Consider the following 21,491-nt stretch of genomic DNA (forward strand, 5'->3'; position numbering starts at 1 on the left):
AAGTCATTAATAAGAACCGTTGTAGTGAAAATGAACACGCTGTTAATGATTATGAATGTGATTGGTTTGAAGACCCGTGTGATGAAGTAGAGGTCATTTGCCCAGAAATACAGTGAAGCAAGAACTGAAATGAATGTTAACAAAGTATAAGAATAAATTTCTTTCTTTCATATTTTCATTACATTTCTTTTAAAACAGAAGTTTATCATCGTGTCATCTCGCAACTTTGTTTCAAAATACTGGGATAGTTTGTTTCATAAGTGGACAGTTACATGGATGTTTGTATCAAAATCGGACAAAAGCCAATCTTACTTTCAAAATATTTGAACATGTTTTACATTGCCTTAGAATGAAATTCTTAAGTGTCGGGCATGGTTTTCTTGTTCATAGGGCTGGGAGTATGGCACACAAACATTTTTACACTCGTATCGGGAGGTTAACATAGAGAAACAAAAATGTGGCTCTACTGAAAAATTCATTAAATGGCTTTTGTCCATGTTTGATACTAGGCACCTCACTAATATACGAGGATGGTTTGAAAAGTTCTCGGAATCACCGCTAGATGTCAGTGCTAGAGCAACGAGGTTCCCGCCCAATAATCACACATCCTTTGTAAGTGAACACGTGGCGCGTCAGTGCTCTAGCTGCAGGAGTGTGGTAGTGACGACTCTTTGTTGTTGTTCCCGCGTAGTGATTTGTGACAATGGAAAAAACTGAGATTCGAGCAGTGATTAAATACTTTGTAAAGAAAGGAATGAAAGCAAAGGAAATTCATGCCGACTTTCAGAACACACTGGGGGACTCTGCTCCTTCATTTTCAACTGTTGCCAAGTGGACCAGCGAGTTTAAATTTGGTCGGGAGAGCTTGGATGAAGATCTGCGTAGCGGACGGCCAAAAAGTATTACTACCCCAGAATTTATCGCAAAAGTGCATAAAATGGTCATGGAGGATCGTCGACTGAAAGTGCGGGAGATTGCTGAAGCTGTAGGGATGTCTTCTGAACGGGTATATTATATTTTAACCGAAGAATTGGGTATGAAAAAATTATCTGCAAGATGGGTGCTGCGGCTCTTGGCCTTGGACAATAAACGCACCAGATTGGAAATGTCCGAACAAAGTCTGACCCGTTTTCAGTGCAACCAACAAGATTTTTTGCGCCAGTTTGTGACTACAGATGAAACTTGGGTCCACTACTATAGCCCAGAGACAAAACAGCAGTCAAAGCAGTGGAAATATGCTGATTCACCACCACCAAAGAAAGCAAAGGCAGTGCGTTCGGCCAGAAAGGTCATGGCCTCAGTTTTCTGGGATGCAAAAGGCATTCTGCTGATAGATTATCTTCCTACTGGCCAAACAATTACGGGGCAATATTATGTAAACCTCCTAGACCAACTACAGGAAAAGATACACGAAACATGGCCTGGTTTGGCAAGGAAAAAGGCCATCTTTCATCAGGACAACACTCTGCCGCACACAAGTGTTATTGCCATGGCAAAACTTCATGAACTGGGGTACGAATTGTTGCCAGATCCACCTTATTCACCTGATTTGGCACCATCAGACTTTCACCTACTTCCCAAGCTGAAAATTTTCCTCGGTGGACGGAGATTTTCTACAAGGGAAGAACTGACAGCCGAATTGGAGAGGTATTTTGCAGGCCTGGAGGAATCTCATTTTTGAGATGGGATCAAGGCATTGGAACATCGCTGGACCAAATGCATTAGGCTACAGGGAGACTATGTTGAAAAATAAAAGCAGTTCCACCGAGGTAAGATACTTAATTCTAGCACATTCCGAGAACTTTTCAAACCACCTACGTATTACGTAACCAATGTTGTACTGTTCTTAATCTCTTATAGTATTTTTGATATCTTTTATCTGCAATTGTGTCACCATGTGCTATGCTTTGTCCCTGGGGTAGGCTTGATAATTTTCAGGAAACAAATAAATATAAAGAAAATATGACTTGATTTTAGTGTTAAAATCACCCCTGTATAATACTTACCTTGGATTGTAGGCTCAACAGACATACATTCAGTTTACACTTAAGAATTATTGTCCCCAAAATCAATTCATTAGAATATAGTGGCTTCTAACACCTGTGGTTAAACAATTCCAAGATGGACAAAGCAGAACCATGAAAGTAGCAGTATTTACATGGCAGCCACAGTACGGATCAGCTGATGGATCACACTTCTTATCACTGACAGTACCTTATCTTCCTCAAACACTCTGATATGCCAGGTCCATTCTTAAGATATCAGTCTATCACAGTGTCATAACAAGAGAGAAGCAAGTACAAATATAGGTAGGACCTAATATAACATATTTTTTTAAAGATATGTTTTTAAATGATGGACATGTGACAGAGTGCTGGTGGTGGTGGTGGTGATTACTGTTTCAAGAGGAAGTACAACAAGGCAACCATCCTCTATTAATACTAACCAGAGGGAAAAGATGGAAGGAATCCCAACACTTCAAAAAATGAAGGTATCGGCAAACGGAAAGACAAGGACCACAAAGGGTGTGAAAATGAAAGACTCTCCCCAGGCCTCCACACGTAACACCGCCAGCGTCGGAAAAGAACAAGATGTGACCAAGGGAGATCAGATAGACTAGATGAAAGTGAGGAGCCTGACTCAAGTAAGCAGAAGTAGTACGAGGACTCAGCTAAGGGTAGCGAGGCATATGACAGAGTGCTGAGGGATTATGGGATTAAGATTACAGGTATTTAAATGCATTTATGTTGACAATCAGTCCATATTGAGAATTTTTTTGCTAGTGGCTTAACGTTGCACTAACACATCACAGATTTCTGTTGACAGAAGGGCGAGGAAGACAGCGAACAAGGCCTTAATTAAAGCAGGCTTACAGCCTGGTGTGAAAATGGGAAAACAAGGAAAACTATCTTCAGGGCTGCCGACAGTGGGATTCAAACCCACTATCTCCCGGATGCAAGCTCACAGCTGCGCGCCCCTAACTGCACAGCCAACTCGCCTGGTGCTTACCTTTCTACCTTTGACTAATATGCATAAGCATGCTAGACTGCAATGGTGGATGGAACGACGTCACTTGGGACAGGGTCCGGCTCCATGGCTACATGGTTAGCATTCTGGCCTTTGGTCACAGGGGTCGCGGGTTCGATTCCCGGCTGGGTCGGGAATTTTAACCATCATTGGTTAATTTCGCTGGCAAGAGGACTGGGTGTATGCAATGTCTTAACCATCATTTCATCATCACGACGCGCAGGTCGCCTACGGGAGTCAAATCGAAAGACCTGCACCTGGCGAGCCGAACATGTCCTCGGACACTCCCGGCACTAAAAGCCATAGGCCATTTCATTTTTACTGGGGACAGGAATGACAGCAGATGGTGTTTTCGGATGAATCCAGGTTCTGTTTGTTTGAAAATGATCGCCGCATTTTGGTTTGCCGCAGAGGGGAGGGGCATCACATTGAGTGCATTCGCACAAGACGTATGGCACCAACTCAAGGTCTTATGGTGTGGAGTGCTATTGGAACCAAGTGAATGCAGCATGGATGGCTATACCCCAGGACGCCATTCGCGCCTTATACGCGTTGATGCCGCCACGCATGGAACAAGTTATCAGTGCCCGTGGAGGACCCAGTGCCTACTACGCAACAAGACACATGCTGAACCTAGGTGACTGAAATGCTGTTTCTGCAGAATATACTAATGAAAATGGGAAAACAAGGAAAACTATCTTCAGGGCCTAAATTGTCTTGTGTTGGGTGAGAGTTATGCAAGAAGCCTGTGTGTGTGATTTCATTTTTTAACATCAATACTGTGATCTTTTGTACAGTCATCTACAGTATTTATTTGTTGCATCGGTTTCTAGCCTTTCTCCCCCAATTTGCCTTAAACTTCAATGCTCAGGTTTTTTAATGTGCTGTAGTTTACCTCTGATTCCGTACAAACCAAAAATAGCCCCTGTAAATCCCCTGCCTCCTCTAGTTCACAAAAATGATTTGTAGCTTAGTTTTGAACTTAAATATTGAATTTCACAAATTTATGTGCCGCTGTTTTCCCGTGATGGTGTTGAGCAGAGCCGTTCGATATGGCAACCCTGTTGTCATAAGAGCAATACTGTTTTCTTAACATGGTATGAACTACAGCAGAGTAAGTGAAATGGAATGAAGGTATAGCAAAGCCACTGTAGTGAGCTCAAATATGCGACCAAGGATCCTATGCAGTGGCTTCAACGATATGCACTAGCCATGCGTCTTGGTAGGTGTGCTATTTACCAACTGATGAGCCCAACTTAGCACACTGGGCGAAACGCTGACAACCAGGAATGAGTTAGCTGGAAAATTTATAATGTCCAATAATGGACCATTTATATTGGTATTATAAATTTACTCATTTGGAACAAATATTTTAGGTTCCCTATGGGAATTAATATCTTTAGTATCTTCGTGTTCAGAGTATGTTCGCAATTTCAGTGCTGTTTGTTTCACCGAATACTCTGTATGCAGGAACAGTCAATGTGTGATGTTTTCCTCAAAATACTTCTCAGTAGTCACTTTGAAGATGATGTAGGAGAGGTGGTAACAGATCCAGGCTTTATAAGAAGCAGTCATGAGCAGGCTTGTCTCCAAATAGTGCGATCATGATCCCCCCACATGATGACATCTTGAAGAACTTCATCATAGTTACTTCTTGAAGTACAGTTCTGCAGCCCCAAGTAAATGGGTCACCCAGATCTTCTGCAGCGAGAATGAATAGTTCTGTGCTTATCTGAAGTATGCAGAAGTATTCTGAGTAAAGTATTAGTTTAATAAAACTTCTTGTGTGGTATTAAAGGGCACATGTTCGTCCGCTCCTAAGCTGTGTGTGTTCAAATGATTGTGTGTAGAATGTATCATTAGTTTTCAAATTTTACTGGAACTCTTTATATCGACGTTCAAGAAATCAAAGTGAGTATTCCTACGGGCGCGATACTAAATAACCAGGCTACGTTACGAAATACTCGTTTCATTTATAACTGCTGATAATGATATTTGTTGTTTAAAGGGGCCTAAAAGCAAGGTCATTAAAACTTCAAAATGTATCCACTAACTAGAATATAAAATGAGTGGTGATGAAAAAACGAACATGAAAAAAAACAACAACCAATCAATGGATCCAATTCACAATGCCTTAATTTCTGGGATGATACGTATTATCTAAAGGGGTACAAAATCCAGGTCACCGGCCCCTCAAAATGATGCTAATCACTGGTAAAGCAGAACCATTGTGTTCCTCCTATAGTGGTACTTATCACAGGTAATACAGACTATTGTGGAGGTTTCAGCAGAGATTTGTGTACTGTGTAAATGCTATATTTATCTATTAAGTTAAAATAAATTTTTCTTTATTATTAATACAGCACATTGGGTTTAAATATTTACTCTTTCCATTTATTAATTTAGTACGAAAATAACAGCAGAAAATGTCCACAACTTCAAAAAGGCAAAAAGAGGCTTCAAACAAATAGGCAACGGAAGCTAAAATAGGCAAAAAAATAACTGGTTGTACCATTGCCAAACGTATGGAAACATGTTTGTCTCTATGTGACACTTCGAGATAAAAAAAAGTCATTTTGCCTAACTTGCGGGCTCTAGTTATCCACAGAAACGTTCTCTCAAGTTTCCCTGACCTTCTAAGAAAAAACTCCCCGACTAATGTAAACTGAGCAGCAATTTTATTCGCTGAACAGCATGTTTTACAAGGAACAAAAAAAGGAAATTTCAGCCTCCGCCATTCCCATAGCTGGCCTAATTTTCTCTCCATTTCCTTTTTTCAATGATTTATGGAAAAACAATTACATTATATATATATATATATATATATATATATACTAAATAACCAGGCTACGTCACGAAATAATAACTGGTCGTACCATTGCCAAACGTACGGAAACATATATATATTCAAAATAGTTTTCAAATTTGAAGAAAAATCAGTCATAGGCACCATAGATTCTGACTTTGAAATCTTCAAAATCTTCTGAGGAAAAGTTCAACATCTGGCAAAATACTTCTTAAAGGACATAATTTTGCCTTAAGTAATGGATTCTTCACAGCTTCTCCAAGGTATTGAAGGTTTTTGTTAATTTTTTTTCAGTGTACTCTTTCACAGATTTGTCAATGTGAACATATATTTTAAGAGCTTGATCAAAACACCATCCATTTTCCAACCATCTTATTGCAGTGAACTTTTAACGAAACGCGGTGCTTGTTATGCCTATACATTTAGCATGTTGAGCAGAGCTATATTTAAAAAGATTGTGCAGAGATCTGAAAAAATTAAAAAGGTCCCAGTCAATTTTGGAGATCCCAGTTTTCATGGTTCAATTCACTGTATGCAAACTGCATGTCTATATCAACAAGAAATTTGGCCTCAGGGTTTAGCGCATGCAAATGATTTTCAAGTTATTAAATAAAATTGAGGTTAACATTCGGCCCATCCATTGAGACTCGCAAAATATTGCCTAAAGGTATGGACAGTCCATGTATAAACCCATCTAATAAGTGATCCACACTATTCCAATACCTTGTTGCAACTTTTGAAGATTTACATCCCTAAACCCTACAAACAAGTCCATTAATTTGTCCTCTTTGGACAAATTTGTCTAAAAGATTCATCAAAACAAACAACGTAGTCAGAGCACTGTTTTAAGTCATTTTGCGAACTTTCATTAAAATATGGGGCTAATTCACTATTTATAACGTAGGAAGCCTTAGTCTTGCTCATAGTAAAGTTCTGAGCAATTTTACTGTCTGGGAACATTTGTTTTGAATGCTGCGGAGGTTTCATCACAAGAGCTGAGAACATCTTTCCAGAGCCCGTATGGCTTCAGCCGATATAACATCATCTATATTCACACTGCAAGCCTTTAAACTCCTTTGACTTGTTCCTGGTACTGCTAATTCCTTTGTAGCTGTGGATGTAGTGGCCGTGTATCTTCAAGTGGAGATGAAGTAAAGAGAGACACTGTTGGCTGGGAAGCCTTAGCTTTCATGTATTTTATATGAGTAGATCCTTTAGCATGAGAAGTGACTGCTTGTTTGCCCATATTACTAAGTTTGAATGTTTTACAACACACTTTACAATATGCTGAAGTTGCATCATTTACCAATATGTCCAACCAGCCACTCATTTGGGGAAACACTTTACTCACAATAAATAAAGCAAATAATAAGTTCCACCTTTTCAATACTATATATTACGTGAAACTTTTTTACATTTCTGTTAAATCATCACGTATATGAACTTTTGGTACCGGTGTCATTCCTCTTTTTAAATACAATTCCTAAGATATACACCTTGATGACATATAGTTTTGTCAAAGTCGGTACCAAAAGTTCATATACGTGATGATTTAACAGAAATGTAAAAAAAAAAAATGTTCACGTAATATATAGTATTGAAAAGGTGGATCTTATTATTTGCTTTATTTATTTATTTATTGTGAATCTTGATTCAATACGGAACCTGAAGAATGAAATTCTTAACGTTAAAAAACACTTTACTGTCTAGTCAAAGTTTATTAAATGCACACTGCTTGTAAGCCATTGTCATGAGTTTCAAGAAAGCATCCTACAACAACAAAAATTGTAGAATTGTTGCGCACTTCTTGTGAAAAAATACATGAAAAAGGAATGCTACAATAGTCTGGGCTACAACAGACTAGAGCCTAAAATCCATCATTGGGGAAGAATTCCCTGACTCTCCAGATTTTTTGCCTTTTTTCTTGACTTTCCCTGACCAATTTTTTTTCCTTACTTTCCCTGACTTTCCAGAATGTGGACACTATGAATAGCTCCCTCTGTGAATCAGTGGTAGAGTGTCAGCCTCTGGATCCCAAGAGAGCGGGCTCAAACCCAGCAGAGGTAGTCCACTTCTTCAAGGGTGGGAAAAAGTCCATGCCACACTCCACGTCGTATGATGTCGGCATGTAAAAGATCTCTAGTGACACCTTTAGTGTTCACCTGACAAAATTAATTAAAACTCAGCCACAGACGCCTAAGAGAGATTCGGTTTGTTCCAGGGCGGACAAATCCCAAGCGCCCGGCCGACAAAAAGAAATGTATAGGCGCCTAAAATTTTTAAACTGTAACGGTTAGAGTCTAGTCTGAGGGTAACATATTATTTTCAAAATTTATTTCCACTCTGGAAATAACAGTATATACTCATACAAAGTTAATTCTGTGGCTATGAAAAAAACTCTAGAGGAAAATTTGTTCCCACGGTGTTTTGTCTATTTTTGTTGTTGTTACAGTGCCATCTGGCACAGGTATATAAATACTGAGCTTATAAGGTTCAGAAGCGGTTATAATCATAAGCTTTAACTGAATGTCGACTTGAATAGATACGAGTGTTTGATATATCTTGTGACCTCTTGTAACCATTACATCGAGAAGCCAAATCTTCGGCCTTGCCGCCAGATTTTCTCCGTTATGTTCTTTGTGTAATGCACTACTACTGCTTGGGGCGTAGTACATCTGTGCCATTAAATGAAGTGCCTAGAGTGGTGAATGTGATTGAAGGGTGGTTAACATGAACTGAGAGATCACCTAAGAAATTTTACTGGCTCCTGCAACTGTTGCTGATTTGTCCAGCCCAGGTTTACTCTGCAATTTAGTAGGCCTAGAGTAAAACAGAACATAGAAATTGACAAGCAGACAACTAGATGGCGTCAAATTAAAATCCTTACACACAGTAGCCGAGACCATGCATTTATTATTATGTTAACATTTGCTTTCACGGCACGTACTTGTAGACGCGATCTGGGCTTTTGGGCTTATACCGTGTCAAGAGAACAAGGCGAAACTCTTTACGTTTAGCAGAGAACTTTGCTCTGCGCCTTCAGAAGAAAATCTCGACTGTTGGGGAATTGTTGTGGTACGCTTGTTTGTCACCAGGTGGCTCGCTGTATGCTGGCACAGCGTTCCAAGCAGGAGCTGACGACAACAGCTCAGCCTTACATAAAATCAGCTTCATGGTCCGTATCGCACTTCAATAGACTCACAACTAAGTATTTATTTTCCACCTAGTCGAAAATAAATAAATACTTAGTTGTTAACAGCTCAGCCTGCGAAACGTAGTTTCACCATGTTTTCTTGACATGGCATAAGCCCATATCAAGTCTATTATTATCATCACTCAAATGTAATTTGTTTTATGTAATTCACATATATGATGTTTCTAAAACAAGTAAAAAAAAAATTGTCAGATAAGATCATCATACCATATCTAATGTGTCCTCTCAAATTCTTTACATAAGCTATGGTAACTACGTGTATGTCATAGTAACCTGCAAATACTGGGGGAGATTTCCAAATATAAATAAAGAGTATGGCATGCTTACTTACTGGGGTTTTCTCTGAAGGATCATCTCCTTAACATTGTAGATTGAAAGACGTACAAGAGGAGGTTGGGCAGAACATGGACCAAGATTTGATCCCCGGAAATGGACAAAGGCATTATTAGAGTGGTTATCTGAGAGAGGGAGAGCAGAGAAGAGGATGTCCATCCTTTAGGTCATTTTACTGGTTCATGAACTACAAGGGGTTCTTGACCTTTGTACAAACTACCAGACCGGGCAAGTTGGCCATGCGGTTAGAGGTGCGCAGCTGTGAGCTCGCCTCCAGGAGATAATGGGTTCGAACAACACTGTTAGCAGCCCTGAAGATGGTTTTCCATGGTTTCCTATTTTCACACCAGGCTGTACCTTAATTAAGGCCACGGCCGATTCCTTCCCACTCCTAGCCCTTTCCTATCCTATCATCGCCATAAAACCTATCTGTGTCAGTGCGACATAAAAAAAAAAAAAAAACTACAAGAAATTACAATGCAGGCGGTCAGTGTTCATTCGTCTCCGTCACTCTTTTGTATCGTAAGCCTGAAGACTGGACTTGCAGCTAGAATTAATTTCACTGCTAAATGACACTGTGTCATGGTAAAGTTGGTGTAGATATATTCAAACATTTTTCATTGCTAAGCAAGTGAAATTAAAATTCTTCACAGAAAGAAAGTTTGGCTATGTCTGCTTCTAGTTATTAGTGCGAGCTACTCCTTTCACAAGTGAATTATGCCAAGTCAAAATACAGATTGCGTTTGATGAACATCTGTCGGCACAGTTTAAAAAAACAAAAGCTTTAACTGAAATAAATGCAGACTTTTGAAAAAGAATTGCAGATATAAAAGAAATATTACTAGAAGTATAATCTTATTTATTCTATCCTGAAGTACATATAAACCGTAATCAGTATTTGTCAAAGAATCAGCAACTGCCAGAGCATTAGCTGTCTGTGCCTTCATATACTGGTTCGTTCTGAACTACGCGGTGTTTGCTGACTTTGCGGGTTGCTTATCAAGTGGTTAAAGTTTGCCCATACCCATGGAAGAGAACTGTAGAAGACAGAACAACTTGGAAGATGATGGAGGAGGCCTTTACTCTAAAAGGGAACTGATCAGGCTCTGGTGATTATCATGATGATGATTTTACGTTCAACGACACCACTAAAAGGGAATACTTCTTCAAGAACTGAACACACACAATGAAATCAAATTGAGACATTTATTTCTCTGTTTACACAGACACTAGTCAGCCTTAACTCACAGTACACTCTTACCATATCACTCTTAGTTCATCTTTTTTTCTTACTTTTCTTTGATTTATGTTTGGAAGATTTCTTATGTTCTTTTTTATGGTGTTTGTTCTTGTGTTTCTTGCGTTTCTCCACCCATTCACCCTGAGGCATAACATAAGTAATTGGCACAACATTCACACTGGCCTGGGCAGGACGTTGGGGGAGAGGTTGAGTGGGGAGTTTAGGTCCATAAATATCACTGTCTTCTTCACTAGTCACAATCTGTTTCACTTCACCGTTTGTAGGTATAACTTCTGGGGATTTTGGTGGGGATGATTGTTCAGTAACAGGCTGCACTGGCTTACGGGCATTGATCGCATCCAGATCCAAGTTGGCAAACACGCCCCTAGGAGGCGATGTGTTCCGTTCCATGGGAAGATCCTCCTTTGTTTTCTCTTCGACATCTCCAATTTTCACATTTTCTTCTTCTTTTTCATCCTCATCTTCTTCAGATTCATCACTGCTACTCAGAAAAATTGCCCTATAAAGATCAATTTTCTCTGGAGGGTCGGGAAAAGTAATTTCTTCCTCTGGTTCAGCTGATTGTTTGCTATCTTCCTTCTTTTCTTCCTTGATCTCTTCATTTGGCAAAGTCTCAACCAAAGTCTCATCTGGTTCCACTTCCTCCAATGTCTTTGGTTTATCCAACGCTGAAGCATCCAAGTAATCAAATACAGAAAACTGTGAAGGTTTCTTAGATGTTGCCGAAGTAGTCTCAACCAAAGTCTCTGCTGGTTTCACTTCCTCCAATGTCTTTGGTTTATTCAACGCTGAAGCATCCAAGTAATCAAACACAGAAAACTGTGAACGTTTCTTAGATGTCGCTGATGTAGGTACTTTGGCTATATTAGGCTCAGCAATATTAAACCTCTTCAGGAGAAGGCTGCATGGCTGCCATGGAGTTCTCTCTCTTGTAAGATGCCCAAACATCTTCATTTTCGCTGCCGCCTTCCTCTCTGCATTCTCGTCTACCAGCCTCTCGACAGGAGCTAGTGGGTTGGTGTTATCATCAGGCTGTGCTGCACTTACAAACCGATCGCTCATAGGTCCTGTAAGAGGGGTGAAGAGTTTGACAGCCTGCTCGAACTCTGCCCGTTCACGTTCTTTCTCCCATTCAGTCATGTCCAGGGGTTGCAGACTGGCCAACTTCTCTTTCTGCCCTATTCTCACAAGGGCTGTGTACTGCTCATATCGCTTCTGCTTGGCAGGGTCACTTGTGAAAGGCTTAAATCGACCAGTTTCTTCAGACATAACAGGTAGAAGGTTTTCTGTTATCTTCAAGGCTTCATCTGTCAACGGGTGTTTCTCTTTTGCCTTGTTGGAACCCTGAGGCGTAGGAGCAGCAAACTGCTCACTAAGAATAGCTGTTCGGTGTTCTGCAGTGAGCACTTGCTGCTTTACTATTTTCTTCCTCGTATCTGGCTCAAAACGATTCTGGTGAACATCGTGAAATGGCTGGAATCCTGGTGGGAGTTCAGGAGGTGGGAAGTGTCTTTTGTTTGATGAGATTGTACATCTATGGACAAACCCTTCTAAAACATCACCAAAAGTCTTATCTTGGGAAAACTGGGAAGTAGGTCTTTGCTTATGACTTGAGGAAGGTTCTTCTAGGGAGAAATCGTACTGAGTCATGTCTTCTCGAGCGTAAATGTCTTCGTCCTCATCTTCCAGGGCACCAACACCAAATGCTTGACCAGATATGGAGATCTTCTTTTGTTTCTCTTTCATGACCAAGGAAGAGGGCTCAAATAAGTTGATATGACGTGATAAAATGGGCCTTTTATCCAACCCAGTGTATCCAATACCAAACACATCATCCTTGAGTTTATACATCACCTGCTCACAATCGTCAGGGGCGAAAGTTATATTCTTCAACATTTCTTCCTCGTCAGAGCAGTCACTATCACTGGCTGGGAGATCACTGGGCAATTCACATCCATACACTCTACCAGCGGTCTTTTTCTGTAGCCGCTTGCTGCGTTTCTTCTCCGCTTTGCTGACACGAGGTCCTACTCCTTGGCCGGGCCTCCACCCCATTCTACGCAACAGTCGGATCCCTACCGTCTCCCGCACAGGTTCCAGCAAGTCCTCCAGCGCCGGCTTGCCAGGTATAGGACCATCCGAGAGATGTACCCCTTCTCTCTTACGCTTGTGACGTTCGTCACTGAAGTCGCTCCTTGCGCGGAGAACGCTGGGGGCAATTCCAAACTCACCCACGTCTTCATCGTCCATGAAATCCTCGGGCCTCTGCGTCTTTACTCCCGTCCGCTCCGAGCGAGAAGACTTGAAGGATGATGGCGTCCAGCCTTCAAGCGATGAAACGGTATTGAAGAAGCCAGCTGAGAAGCCACCGGTAAAAGCCCCGTGGAAGCGTCTTCTACCATGGCTGTCCTTGGCAACAGCAGAGAAGGGTTTCTTTCGAACAGGAGCATCTTCATCCAAAGGCTCAAGAGGGGTCCCATATTCAACGTAGTCTTCTTCATCTTCATCATCACCTAAATCAAAAGCTACAGTAAGCAGGCTGCTGTAGATTAAGTTTATATTCTGTGTGATTTTCTTAATACACATAAGGAAGATGTTTCAATAGACAGTAGTTTTCAACAGCTTGACAGAAATAGCACAATTCATAGTACAAACACAATGAAACTTCACTACACATCAATGTTCACATACTTTTTTTTACGTCGTACCGACACAGATAGGTCTTAAGGCAATAATGGGAGAGGAAAGGGCTAGGAGTGGGAAGGAAGCTCATGGCCTTATCCTTTTAAGTGCTAAATTATCAGTTGACTGTTTGGTATCTCAGTGCTGAGTTTTATCATTCGTAGGCCTATGTAAAAAAATTTGTAGAAGCCTCATTTTTTAATTTATCAAGCGGGTGATTAGTTTAAAATATTTATAAATGTTGATTGTTTATAAATCTAAAAGCAAATGGAAAAATCCTACATTTATGTTCAATATTGTATAGAGAGGGAGCCTCCGTGGCTCAGACGGCAGCGCGTCGGCCTCTCACCGCTGGATACCGTGGTTCAAATCCCAGTCGTTCCATGTGAGATTTGTGCTGGACAAAGCGGAGGCGGGACAGGTTTTTCTCCGGGTACTCCGGTTTTCCCTGTCATCTTTCATTCCAGCAACACTCTCCATTCTCATTTCATAGCATCAGTCATTAATAAATCACTTTGGGAGTGGCGACCCCATCGTACTAATAGCCTATATCTGCTTCATTCATTCCATCCCTGACCCAGTCAATGACTGGAAAACAGGTTGTAGGTTTTCATTTTCATTTTCATTATTTAGAGAGAAATCAAAACTGCACTTTTTGTGCCTATGTGTTCATTACCTTTATACAAAGTAATGTCAGTTACTTCCCAACGCTATAAGCCATCAATTAGTTCTACCTAATACCCAACAGATGGCAGAAAATGCCAGAGATCGATTCGGCTCTTGAGAGCGAGCCAGTGAACTGAAAAAAGCACCGTCTATAGGCGGACGTACCATTCATCGCGTTAATTAAGGTACAGACCCAGTATTTGCCTGGTGGAAAAATGGGAAACCACGGAAAACCATCTTCAGGGTTGCCGACAGTGGGGTTCGAACCCACTGTCTCCCGAATGGAAACTCACAGCTGCTCGACCCTAACCGAATAACCAACTCACTTGGTACACACCACTAAACTGCCAAACCAACCTAAACAATGCTTCTATATGATGGTTCAAGGTCATATGCATGAATCTCACTACTGTGTTCCTCTTTCAAATTTCAGCTGGCCAAGTTGAGGTGCAACAATTTTCTCTAGGATTTCCTTCCCCCTCTCACTTTCGAGTTTTTGTTCCATAAACATCTATTTTTTCCACTAGCAGGTCCTTATAAATGAGCTGCTACAAAGGTCTAGTTTAGCTCTGTTACTCTTTAATCTGTACACTAGCGACAAGCCCAATATAGCTGGATAGAAATTCGGCTCTGGTGATGGTCTAACAACAGCCATCCAAAACAGAATAAATATTCAGAGATGCAGAAAGATCAGTTGCCCGATATTCGTGTGCTTCATTGTGAGAAGGTGTCCGACAGAGTTCGGCACAAGAAACTGACGACCATACTGAAGGAGCAGGTACAGATGACAAAGATAACCGCATAATTAAAAACCTATTTTGGAAACAGAAGGCCTGACTCGCAATGAATGTCACAATGAAATGTGGTGTGAGGTAAGGCTGTATTCTGTCCCTGCTACTGTTTAACCTGTACTCGGAGACCTGCTTCAGAGAGGCTCTATATGATACAGATTGCGGCATCAAAGTGAATGCAGGGACCATTAATAACATTACGATGGCTCCAAGTATTAACATCGTAACTTTTTCCCTATACAAAACATCGTAACTATGGCTACAATTTTATTTGTGCTATCATTCTTCTAGGAGATGACGTTAAGATCTAATATTGCTGCTAAGTTTGGGGTGCAGGAGATATGATTTTTATACAAGTGAAAAATACTGGAGTAGGCTCTGGTGATGATCGTAACTCATTTTGACTATCTTTGGACTTCTGATATTAATACTTAGAGCAGTTGATTAGATACGCTGACAACACTGTCCTTGTGGTCAATAGCGTGGAAAACCTACAGCAGATCTTGTTGAAAGTGGTGGAGAATTGCGAAAACCTTGATCCTAAACCTGAACTTAAAGAAAACCACATAAATGATTGTGAGCAAGGTCACTGTTGTAGATCCTGGTCTGTGGTGGTGGTGATTATTGTTTTAAGAGGAAGTAAAACTAGACAACCATCCTCTATATAACACTAATCGGAGAGAAAGAATGGAAGGAAATCGACACTTTGAAAAATGAAGGTATCAGCCAAAGGAACATGAGGGCCACGAAGGGCGTGAAAATGAAAGACTCCCTAGGCGTCGAGTGCTCTAATACCGCCGGGGTCGGAAGAGAACAAAAGGTGACCAAGGGAGGGCGGATAGTATAGATGAAAGGGAGGAGCCTGGCACAAGTAAGTGGAAGCAATGCCAAGACTCAGCTGAGGGTCCCGTGGTCGCCAGCACACGCTCCCAAGTTAAGACCCCTTTTAGCTGCCTCTTACGACAAGCAAGGGATACCGTGCGTGTTATTCTAACACCACCATCCACAGGGGGATCCGGTCTGTGGGTCAACGGACCTCCAATACAAAGAGCTTGATATAATCATACATCTAGGTAGCGTTGTCCACTGGGACCATTCACAAGAAATAAAGTGCTCCAGTATTTACCACCGAGCTCGATAGCTGCAGTCACTTAAGTTCGGCCAGTATCCGGTAATCGGGAGATAGTGGGTTCGAACCCCACTGTCGGCAGCCCTGAAGATGGTTTTCCATGGTTTCCCATTTTCACACCAGGCAAATGCTGGGGGTGTACCTTAATTAAGGCCACGGCCGTTTCCTTCCAATTCCTACGCCTTTCCTATCGCATTGTCGCCATAAGACATATCTGTATCGGAGCGACGTAAAGCAAATAGCAAATAGTATTTACCAGCCTCTGCCAAGTACTCAGTAACAGAGAACTACCATTACAGTTTTGGGTTAGGATAGCACAATGCCATGTGTTCTCCTTATGGTGTATGGAGTATAGTCCTGAGATGATTAGAAGCATTTGAAATGTGGGTCTACCATCGCATACTTCGTATCAGCTGAGTAGACGAATACACGATGAGGAGATATTGACTAGGATGTGTAAAGAAAAAGAACTGTGTAGGACTGCTAAAATAAAGATCTCTTACTTTGGCTTTTTCATGAGGCACCTGGAAACTTACACCTTCCTCTAAATAATTATACAAGGGAAGATTGAAGGGAAGGGAGACCACGCACGTCTTGGCTGTAGAACCTGCAACAGTGGTTCGGTCACACAATTGTACAGTTTTCTGACGTTCACACCTGATCAATACTATATATGTTGTAAAATTTACAGAAGGTGTAAAAATGAAAGACTCCGTAGCCCTCGGAACCGAATAGTGCCAGGGTCGGAAAAGAACAAGAGTTGACCAAGGGAGGTTGGATAAGATAGATGAAAGTGAGGAGCCTGGCACAAGTATGTGGAAACAATCCCAGGACTCGGCTAAAGGGCCCCGTAGTCGCTAACCTACACTCCCAAGGGGAGAGCCCCTGCGGCCGCTTTTAGTCGCCTCTTAGAACAGGCCAACTCTTCAGTATGTGACTGCACAGTATACAAGCTGACTGTAGACCACGTAGTCTCAGAATGCCCCTTAAGAAAGTGTACCGGGGGTACACCTTCTTCTGCGCACCTTCTATGTAATCCAACTTGAAATGATGTATTACAAGATACTTTGCTTTTCAACTGTTGGACGTCTCTCTCATCAGTCTAAGTGCCCCCTCGGGCGGGATCAACGATAATTAATTCTTAAAGGAAAATTAGGTTTTGAAGATGGTTTTGTTCATGTATCAAAGTTGTCAACACTTCTGTTGGTTCCTTCTTCAACAGTAATCAACCTATCAAAATTTCATAAATATTTTCTGTAGCCAATTAAAATTGGGGGGGTGTACAGGAATCCAGCCTATCAGTAAAGAGATCTGGAAACTTTCCATCAAAAATACTATATAAGCTGGATGATTTAGGGCCATATTGTCTTCACTGCTCAAGTTATTTGAGTGTGGCGTGTCCTGAAGGAGGCAGGGGCCACGGCCGGAGTTTGGAGGGCCCAGCAACGCAAGGTAATGCCAGAATTTTCATAAACGTGTGATATCTCCTGCGGATAGCTTGAGGGGAAGGATTCAACCTCTTTTATTTATGTAAAAGTTCTAAATTAGGTGGTTTAAATGTAGAATGTTTGGCAAGTCTGTGGACTCTATTTTATTCCCTACTGGGAAATCTGTAAGGGAACAAAGAGGTTCCCCCATTCAACTTGGCATAGGGTGACTACAGTTTTCAAAACCTCTAAAATTCTTAACACTTATTTGGTATTTAATATTTCTTACTTAGGCACCCTGCTGCAGATAGGCTTAGCCTCTGTATCATTGAACCATAAGACCACTTAGGGTTTTAAGTGCAGGTGTTTCACCTCCTTGCATTTTGTTTATGGCCGGTTACAACCAACCTTTTCATTAAGGCCATTTAGTATCAGTAATTATGCCCCTATGAGTTAAAGTCTGAATGACCAATCATTTAGGGAAAAATCCAAGGAAGGAAGGTAACCCACTGAGAGGTAATGGGAGAAGGAACATACAAGATTTCGTAACCGTAAATTTATTGTGGTGTGTAGAACTGGTTCTGATGTGAAGTTCCCTTGAGGAACAGAAAGTTACAAACTGTTGAACAATAGATAAGCCCACCTCGGGGCTACTTTGTGTAAATACTTTAAGAACAACTGATAGGCTGTAAGTGCGCAATTAGAAATTGATGCCTCTGCGAGGCTGGAATATGATATAGTTGGAGTGCAGACTCCTACAAGTGTACCTTGTAAGAGCAACCAACGCGAAATTTGGAGCCTGTGGGTTAGGATCAGCCTGGTGAAAGTTTATGGGGCTTATGGTTCCAATCTGTAGCTAGCTTCAGGTAGTTCCCGTCCAAAATTTTAGATGGTGCTGGAGATCATTCACAACGTGCAGAGAGTTGTAGACAGGTTCTGTAGATGGCACCCAAGAAGGCATGAAATGACCGATATTCATAATTAAAGGCAGTTTGCCTCGAAGTGAAGTATTTCAAGTCTAACCTCAATCAGTGGGCCCTTCTGACAAAGAATTAGTCGTATCACGTCGAGTATTATGGAGATAATATTGCTGGATTGCACTGAATCCGACTTTACCCAATCAATTAACCTTGTTCGAACTAATATCGATTTTAAGCAATAGTTCCCATGACGCTGCAGTGTTTGTGTTCTTTGAATTCCAAGTGCCCACGTGCTTGTAAATCTTTGTTCCTTGTGCTTGTTTATTAGAAATATATCTTCGCCAATCCTCCTAAAATCCTGTATTTCCTGTTTGAGTACACCTCAGGGGCTGGAAGATAAAGGGTTCTATTAATGTATTTCTATATTTCCATTTCCTGCCTCAGTGCATTTAATTCTGTTATTTTTATTTTCATGTGGTACTTGGATATTGATGTGATACCCCATTCTCTTGAATATGGTGTGCTCTGCTGTCTTGCTTTCGAAGGGATTTCATCTTTGTGATAATAATAATAATAATAATAATAATAATAATCGTATGGCCTCAGCTACCGTGTGCAGACATTTCGATTTGACGCCATCTGGCTGTCTGCTCGTCAATTTCGACGTTCTGTTTAACTCTAGGCCCACTAGATGGCAGACCGAGTAAACCGGATCTCTCTTGGGCGTCTATGGCTGAGATTTAATGAATTTTGTCGGGTAAATACCAAATGTATCACCAGAGATCTTTTACATGCCGACATCGTACGACATGGAGTATCGAACGGACTTTTTTCCGCCCTTCAAAAATCCGACTACCTCCGCCAGGTTTGAACCCGCTATCTTGGGATCCGGAGGCCGACACTCTACCACGGATAATATCAGCTTTGTGTTAAGGTGTCTATCATTCATTTGAAGTTAAAGCTGCTTTGAGGTGTCAGGTTATGTTCTCAATAACATAGTATGCCATATGAACTACGGGTATCAGATCATTATTTACAATGTAGTAAGTACTTGAAAATAAAAATATATGAATTACAATGTATTGGGCATGGAAGTACTACAACTGCATAATCAACGGAGGGGGAGGGGGGGATGAGGGGGAGGGGGGAGCTGTAAGCATAACCGGATGTGCGTCACTGCGCCGGATGTTACTTCTCTGCGCTATCTGTTGAGAATAACAGTAAGGTATTACACACAATGCGCACTGTGGGGCTATCTCAAATTTCGGACTGAAACTACTACCACGTAGTGGCTTGGTACCGAAATTCATCATTGAGTTACATTTCTTTTCTATTCTATCATCTTTGGTTTGGATCCCAGTGGTGTCCGCCTGGCCATTTTCGTTCTGTACTTAACATCTCTTTAACATGTACTAAATGTATGTAACACGACCTAATAGGCTGAAAGTCGGTTTCGATTACAAAACATGCTCTTCGTAAACTACTGTACCTGACAAGAGCAATAACGCACTTTTATATGTAAATCAACCAAACTGTTAACTACTGTAAATTTTGTACCTGATTTTCAGACTTTGCTGATTTGGTGATTTCTAGAGCCGACAAGCTCATTAATGTTATTAATGTTATTAATCATTCAGATTTTCCATTTATCAATTTTAAAGTAGAAAAAAAAAGGAAAGGAATAGAATTTCAAAATTTGTTGTGTTAAGTTATGCTCCGCCCATTCAACCCTCACGCTTCTTACACCTCTGTGATCCACAATATTTCCTTAACAGAAAGCATGAAGGACCTTTGAAGACCTTGCTGTTGTGTTGTAAATATTTTACAAATTTTTTTTTGCTAGTGGCTTTACGTCGCACCGACACAGATAGGTCTTATGGTGACATTGGGACAGGAAAGGCCTAGGAGTTGGAAGGAAGGGGCCCTGGCCTTAAATAAGGTACAGCCCCAACATTTGTCTGTTGTGAAAATGGGAAAGCACGGAAAACCATCTTCAGGGCTGCCGACAGTGGGATTCAAACCCACTATCTCCCAGATGCCAGCTTACAGCTGCGGTTTTACTTTGTCAGCTGTTCTGTAAATTATTATAAAACAACTCTTTTATACTACTGAACTGTCCTATTTTTGTTTATGTAAATTCACATAGTTTTTTATTCAATGCCTAAAAAAAAACCTTTGTATTATTTAGCAGATGAAACAGGAAAAAATAAAATTGACGCATTCATCAGTACTGTACCGAAGTACAGCTATACAAATCCTTCGCAAGGCCAGTGCTACGTGACAGCCAAGACAATGACAGCTGAAGGTGAAAAAGGACTAACAATCGGCAAAGTAAAATCTAAGGTAAATAACAGTAGGGTACAATTAATCGTATGCTAACAAAATGAAGGTACTAGAAGTTGCTGGGATCTTTGGTCGCGTGAAAAGGTAAACAACTGGTGACAAGCACGCCGTGCTGTACTCAAGCTATGGTGAGAGCGTCGTCCAGCTCAATGGACAACATTGCATGGTTACAGAATCCAGCAACTGACAGTATGTGATGGAGTTTACACATGAGAAGACATCTTAACGAGTCAACTCAGAGGAATACAAAAATCTATCCAATTAGCGAAAGAACCAAAGGACCACCAGTAAAATGCTAGTAGAAGAATTTCCCAGGAAAAAAATCTCAATATTTACATGGAGGAAATCATTGTTTTAAAATAAATCAGCCAACAGTATACAGATACCAGTTGAAGCACACCCAAGGACAACAAAAACATTGAAATAGAAAGACCTACAGCTCAAGACTGTTTTAACGATCAACATTTCACAGTCTCTCATCATTGCTTTTTAATTTAAAAAATAAAAAAAACATTTCATTTTGTGTGTTTCCTATGTTTTTATTTCATTTTACACCTTACCGAGGATGACCCAATGCCGGGTCAAAACGTGTCTATTTATGTATGAAGTTCAGTTTTAATTGGACGTAAAATATATAGTATTGACTAGGAGGATTAAAATAGTTTTGTACAATTTTGTAAGAAAATCAGAGTTTGTTATAACACATCATTTTCATTTCTCCTTATTCAGCTCCTGCCAGGTCGGGGTGTTGATGGCACTTCTCCACCGTTACCTCTCCTTCCACCACTCCTCTTCAGTAATTGTATTCTAGTCCAGTCTTCTTTTTCTTATACTGTTCTTGACAGAGTCCATCCACCTTGTTCTGGGCCACCCTCTTGCCCTCTTTCCCTCT

General features: G+C 40.9%; 2 protein-coding genes across 4 annotated transcripts in view; both read right to left on the reverse strand.

Moving 5' to 3' along the window:
* Positions 1–2,121, reverse strand: part of Afti (aftiphilin) — a 59,784-nt gene extending 57,663 nt beyond the window's left edge. Inside the window, exon 1 of the mRNA XM_067156447.2 lies at positions 2,007–2,121. Within this exon, the coding sequence (XP_067012548.2) occupies positions 2,007–2,031 (25 nt within the window). The 5' untranslated portion in view covers positions 2,032–2,121. The remainder of the gene's footprint in view (positions 1–2,006) is intronic.
* An 8,453-nt stretch (positions 2,122–10,574) lies between these two features.
* Positions 10,575–21,491, reverse strand: part of LOC136884338 (G patch domain-containing protein 1 homolog) — a 41,286-nt gene continuing 30,369 nt past the window's right edge. For all 3 annotated transcript variants that reach the window (XM_067156443.2, XM_067156446.2, XM_067156445.2), the window contains exon 3: positions 10,575–13,154. In XM_067156443.2, coding sequence (XP_067012544.2) covers positions 10,657–13,154 — 2,498 coding nt within the window. In that variant the 3' untranslated portion in view covers positions 10,575–10,656. The remainder of the gene's footprint in view (positions 13,155–21,491) is intronic.

This window comes from Anabrus simplex, chromosome 12 (genome assembly GCF_040414725.1).
Source record: "Anabrus simplex isolate iqAnaSimp1 chromosome 12, ASM4041472v1, whole genome shotgun sequence".
In the NCBI taxonomy this organism is placed as follows: Eukaryota; Metazoa; Arthropoda; class Insecta; order Orthoptera; family Tettigoniidae; genus Anabrus; species Anabrus simplex.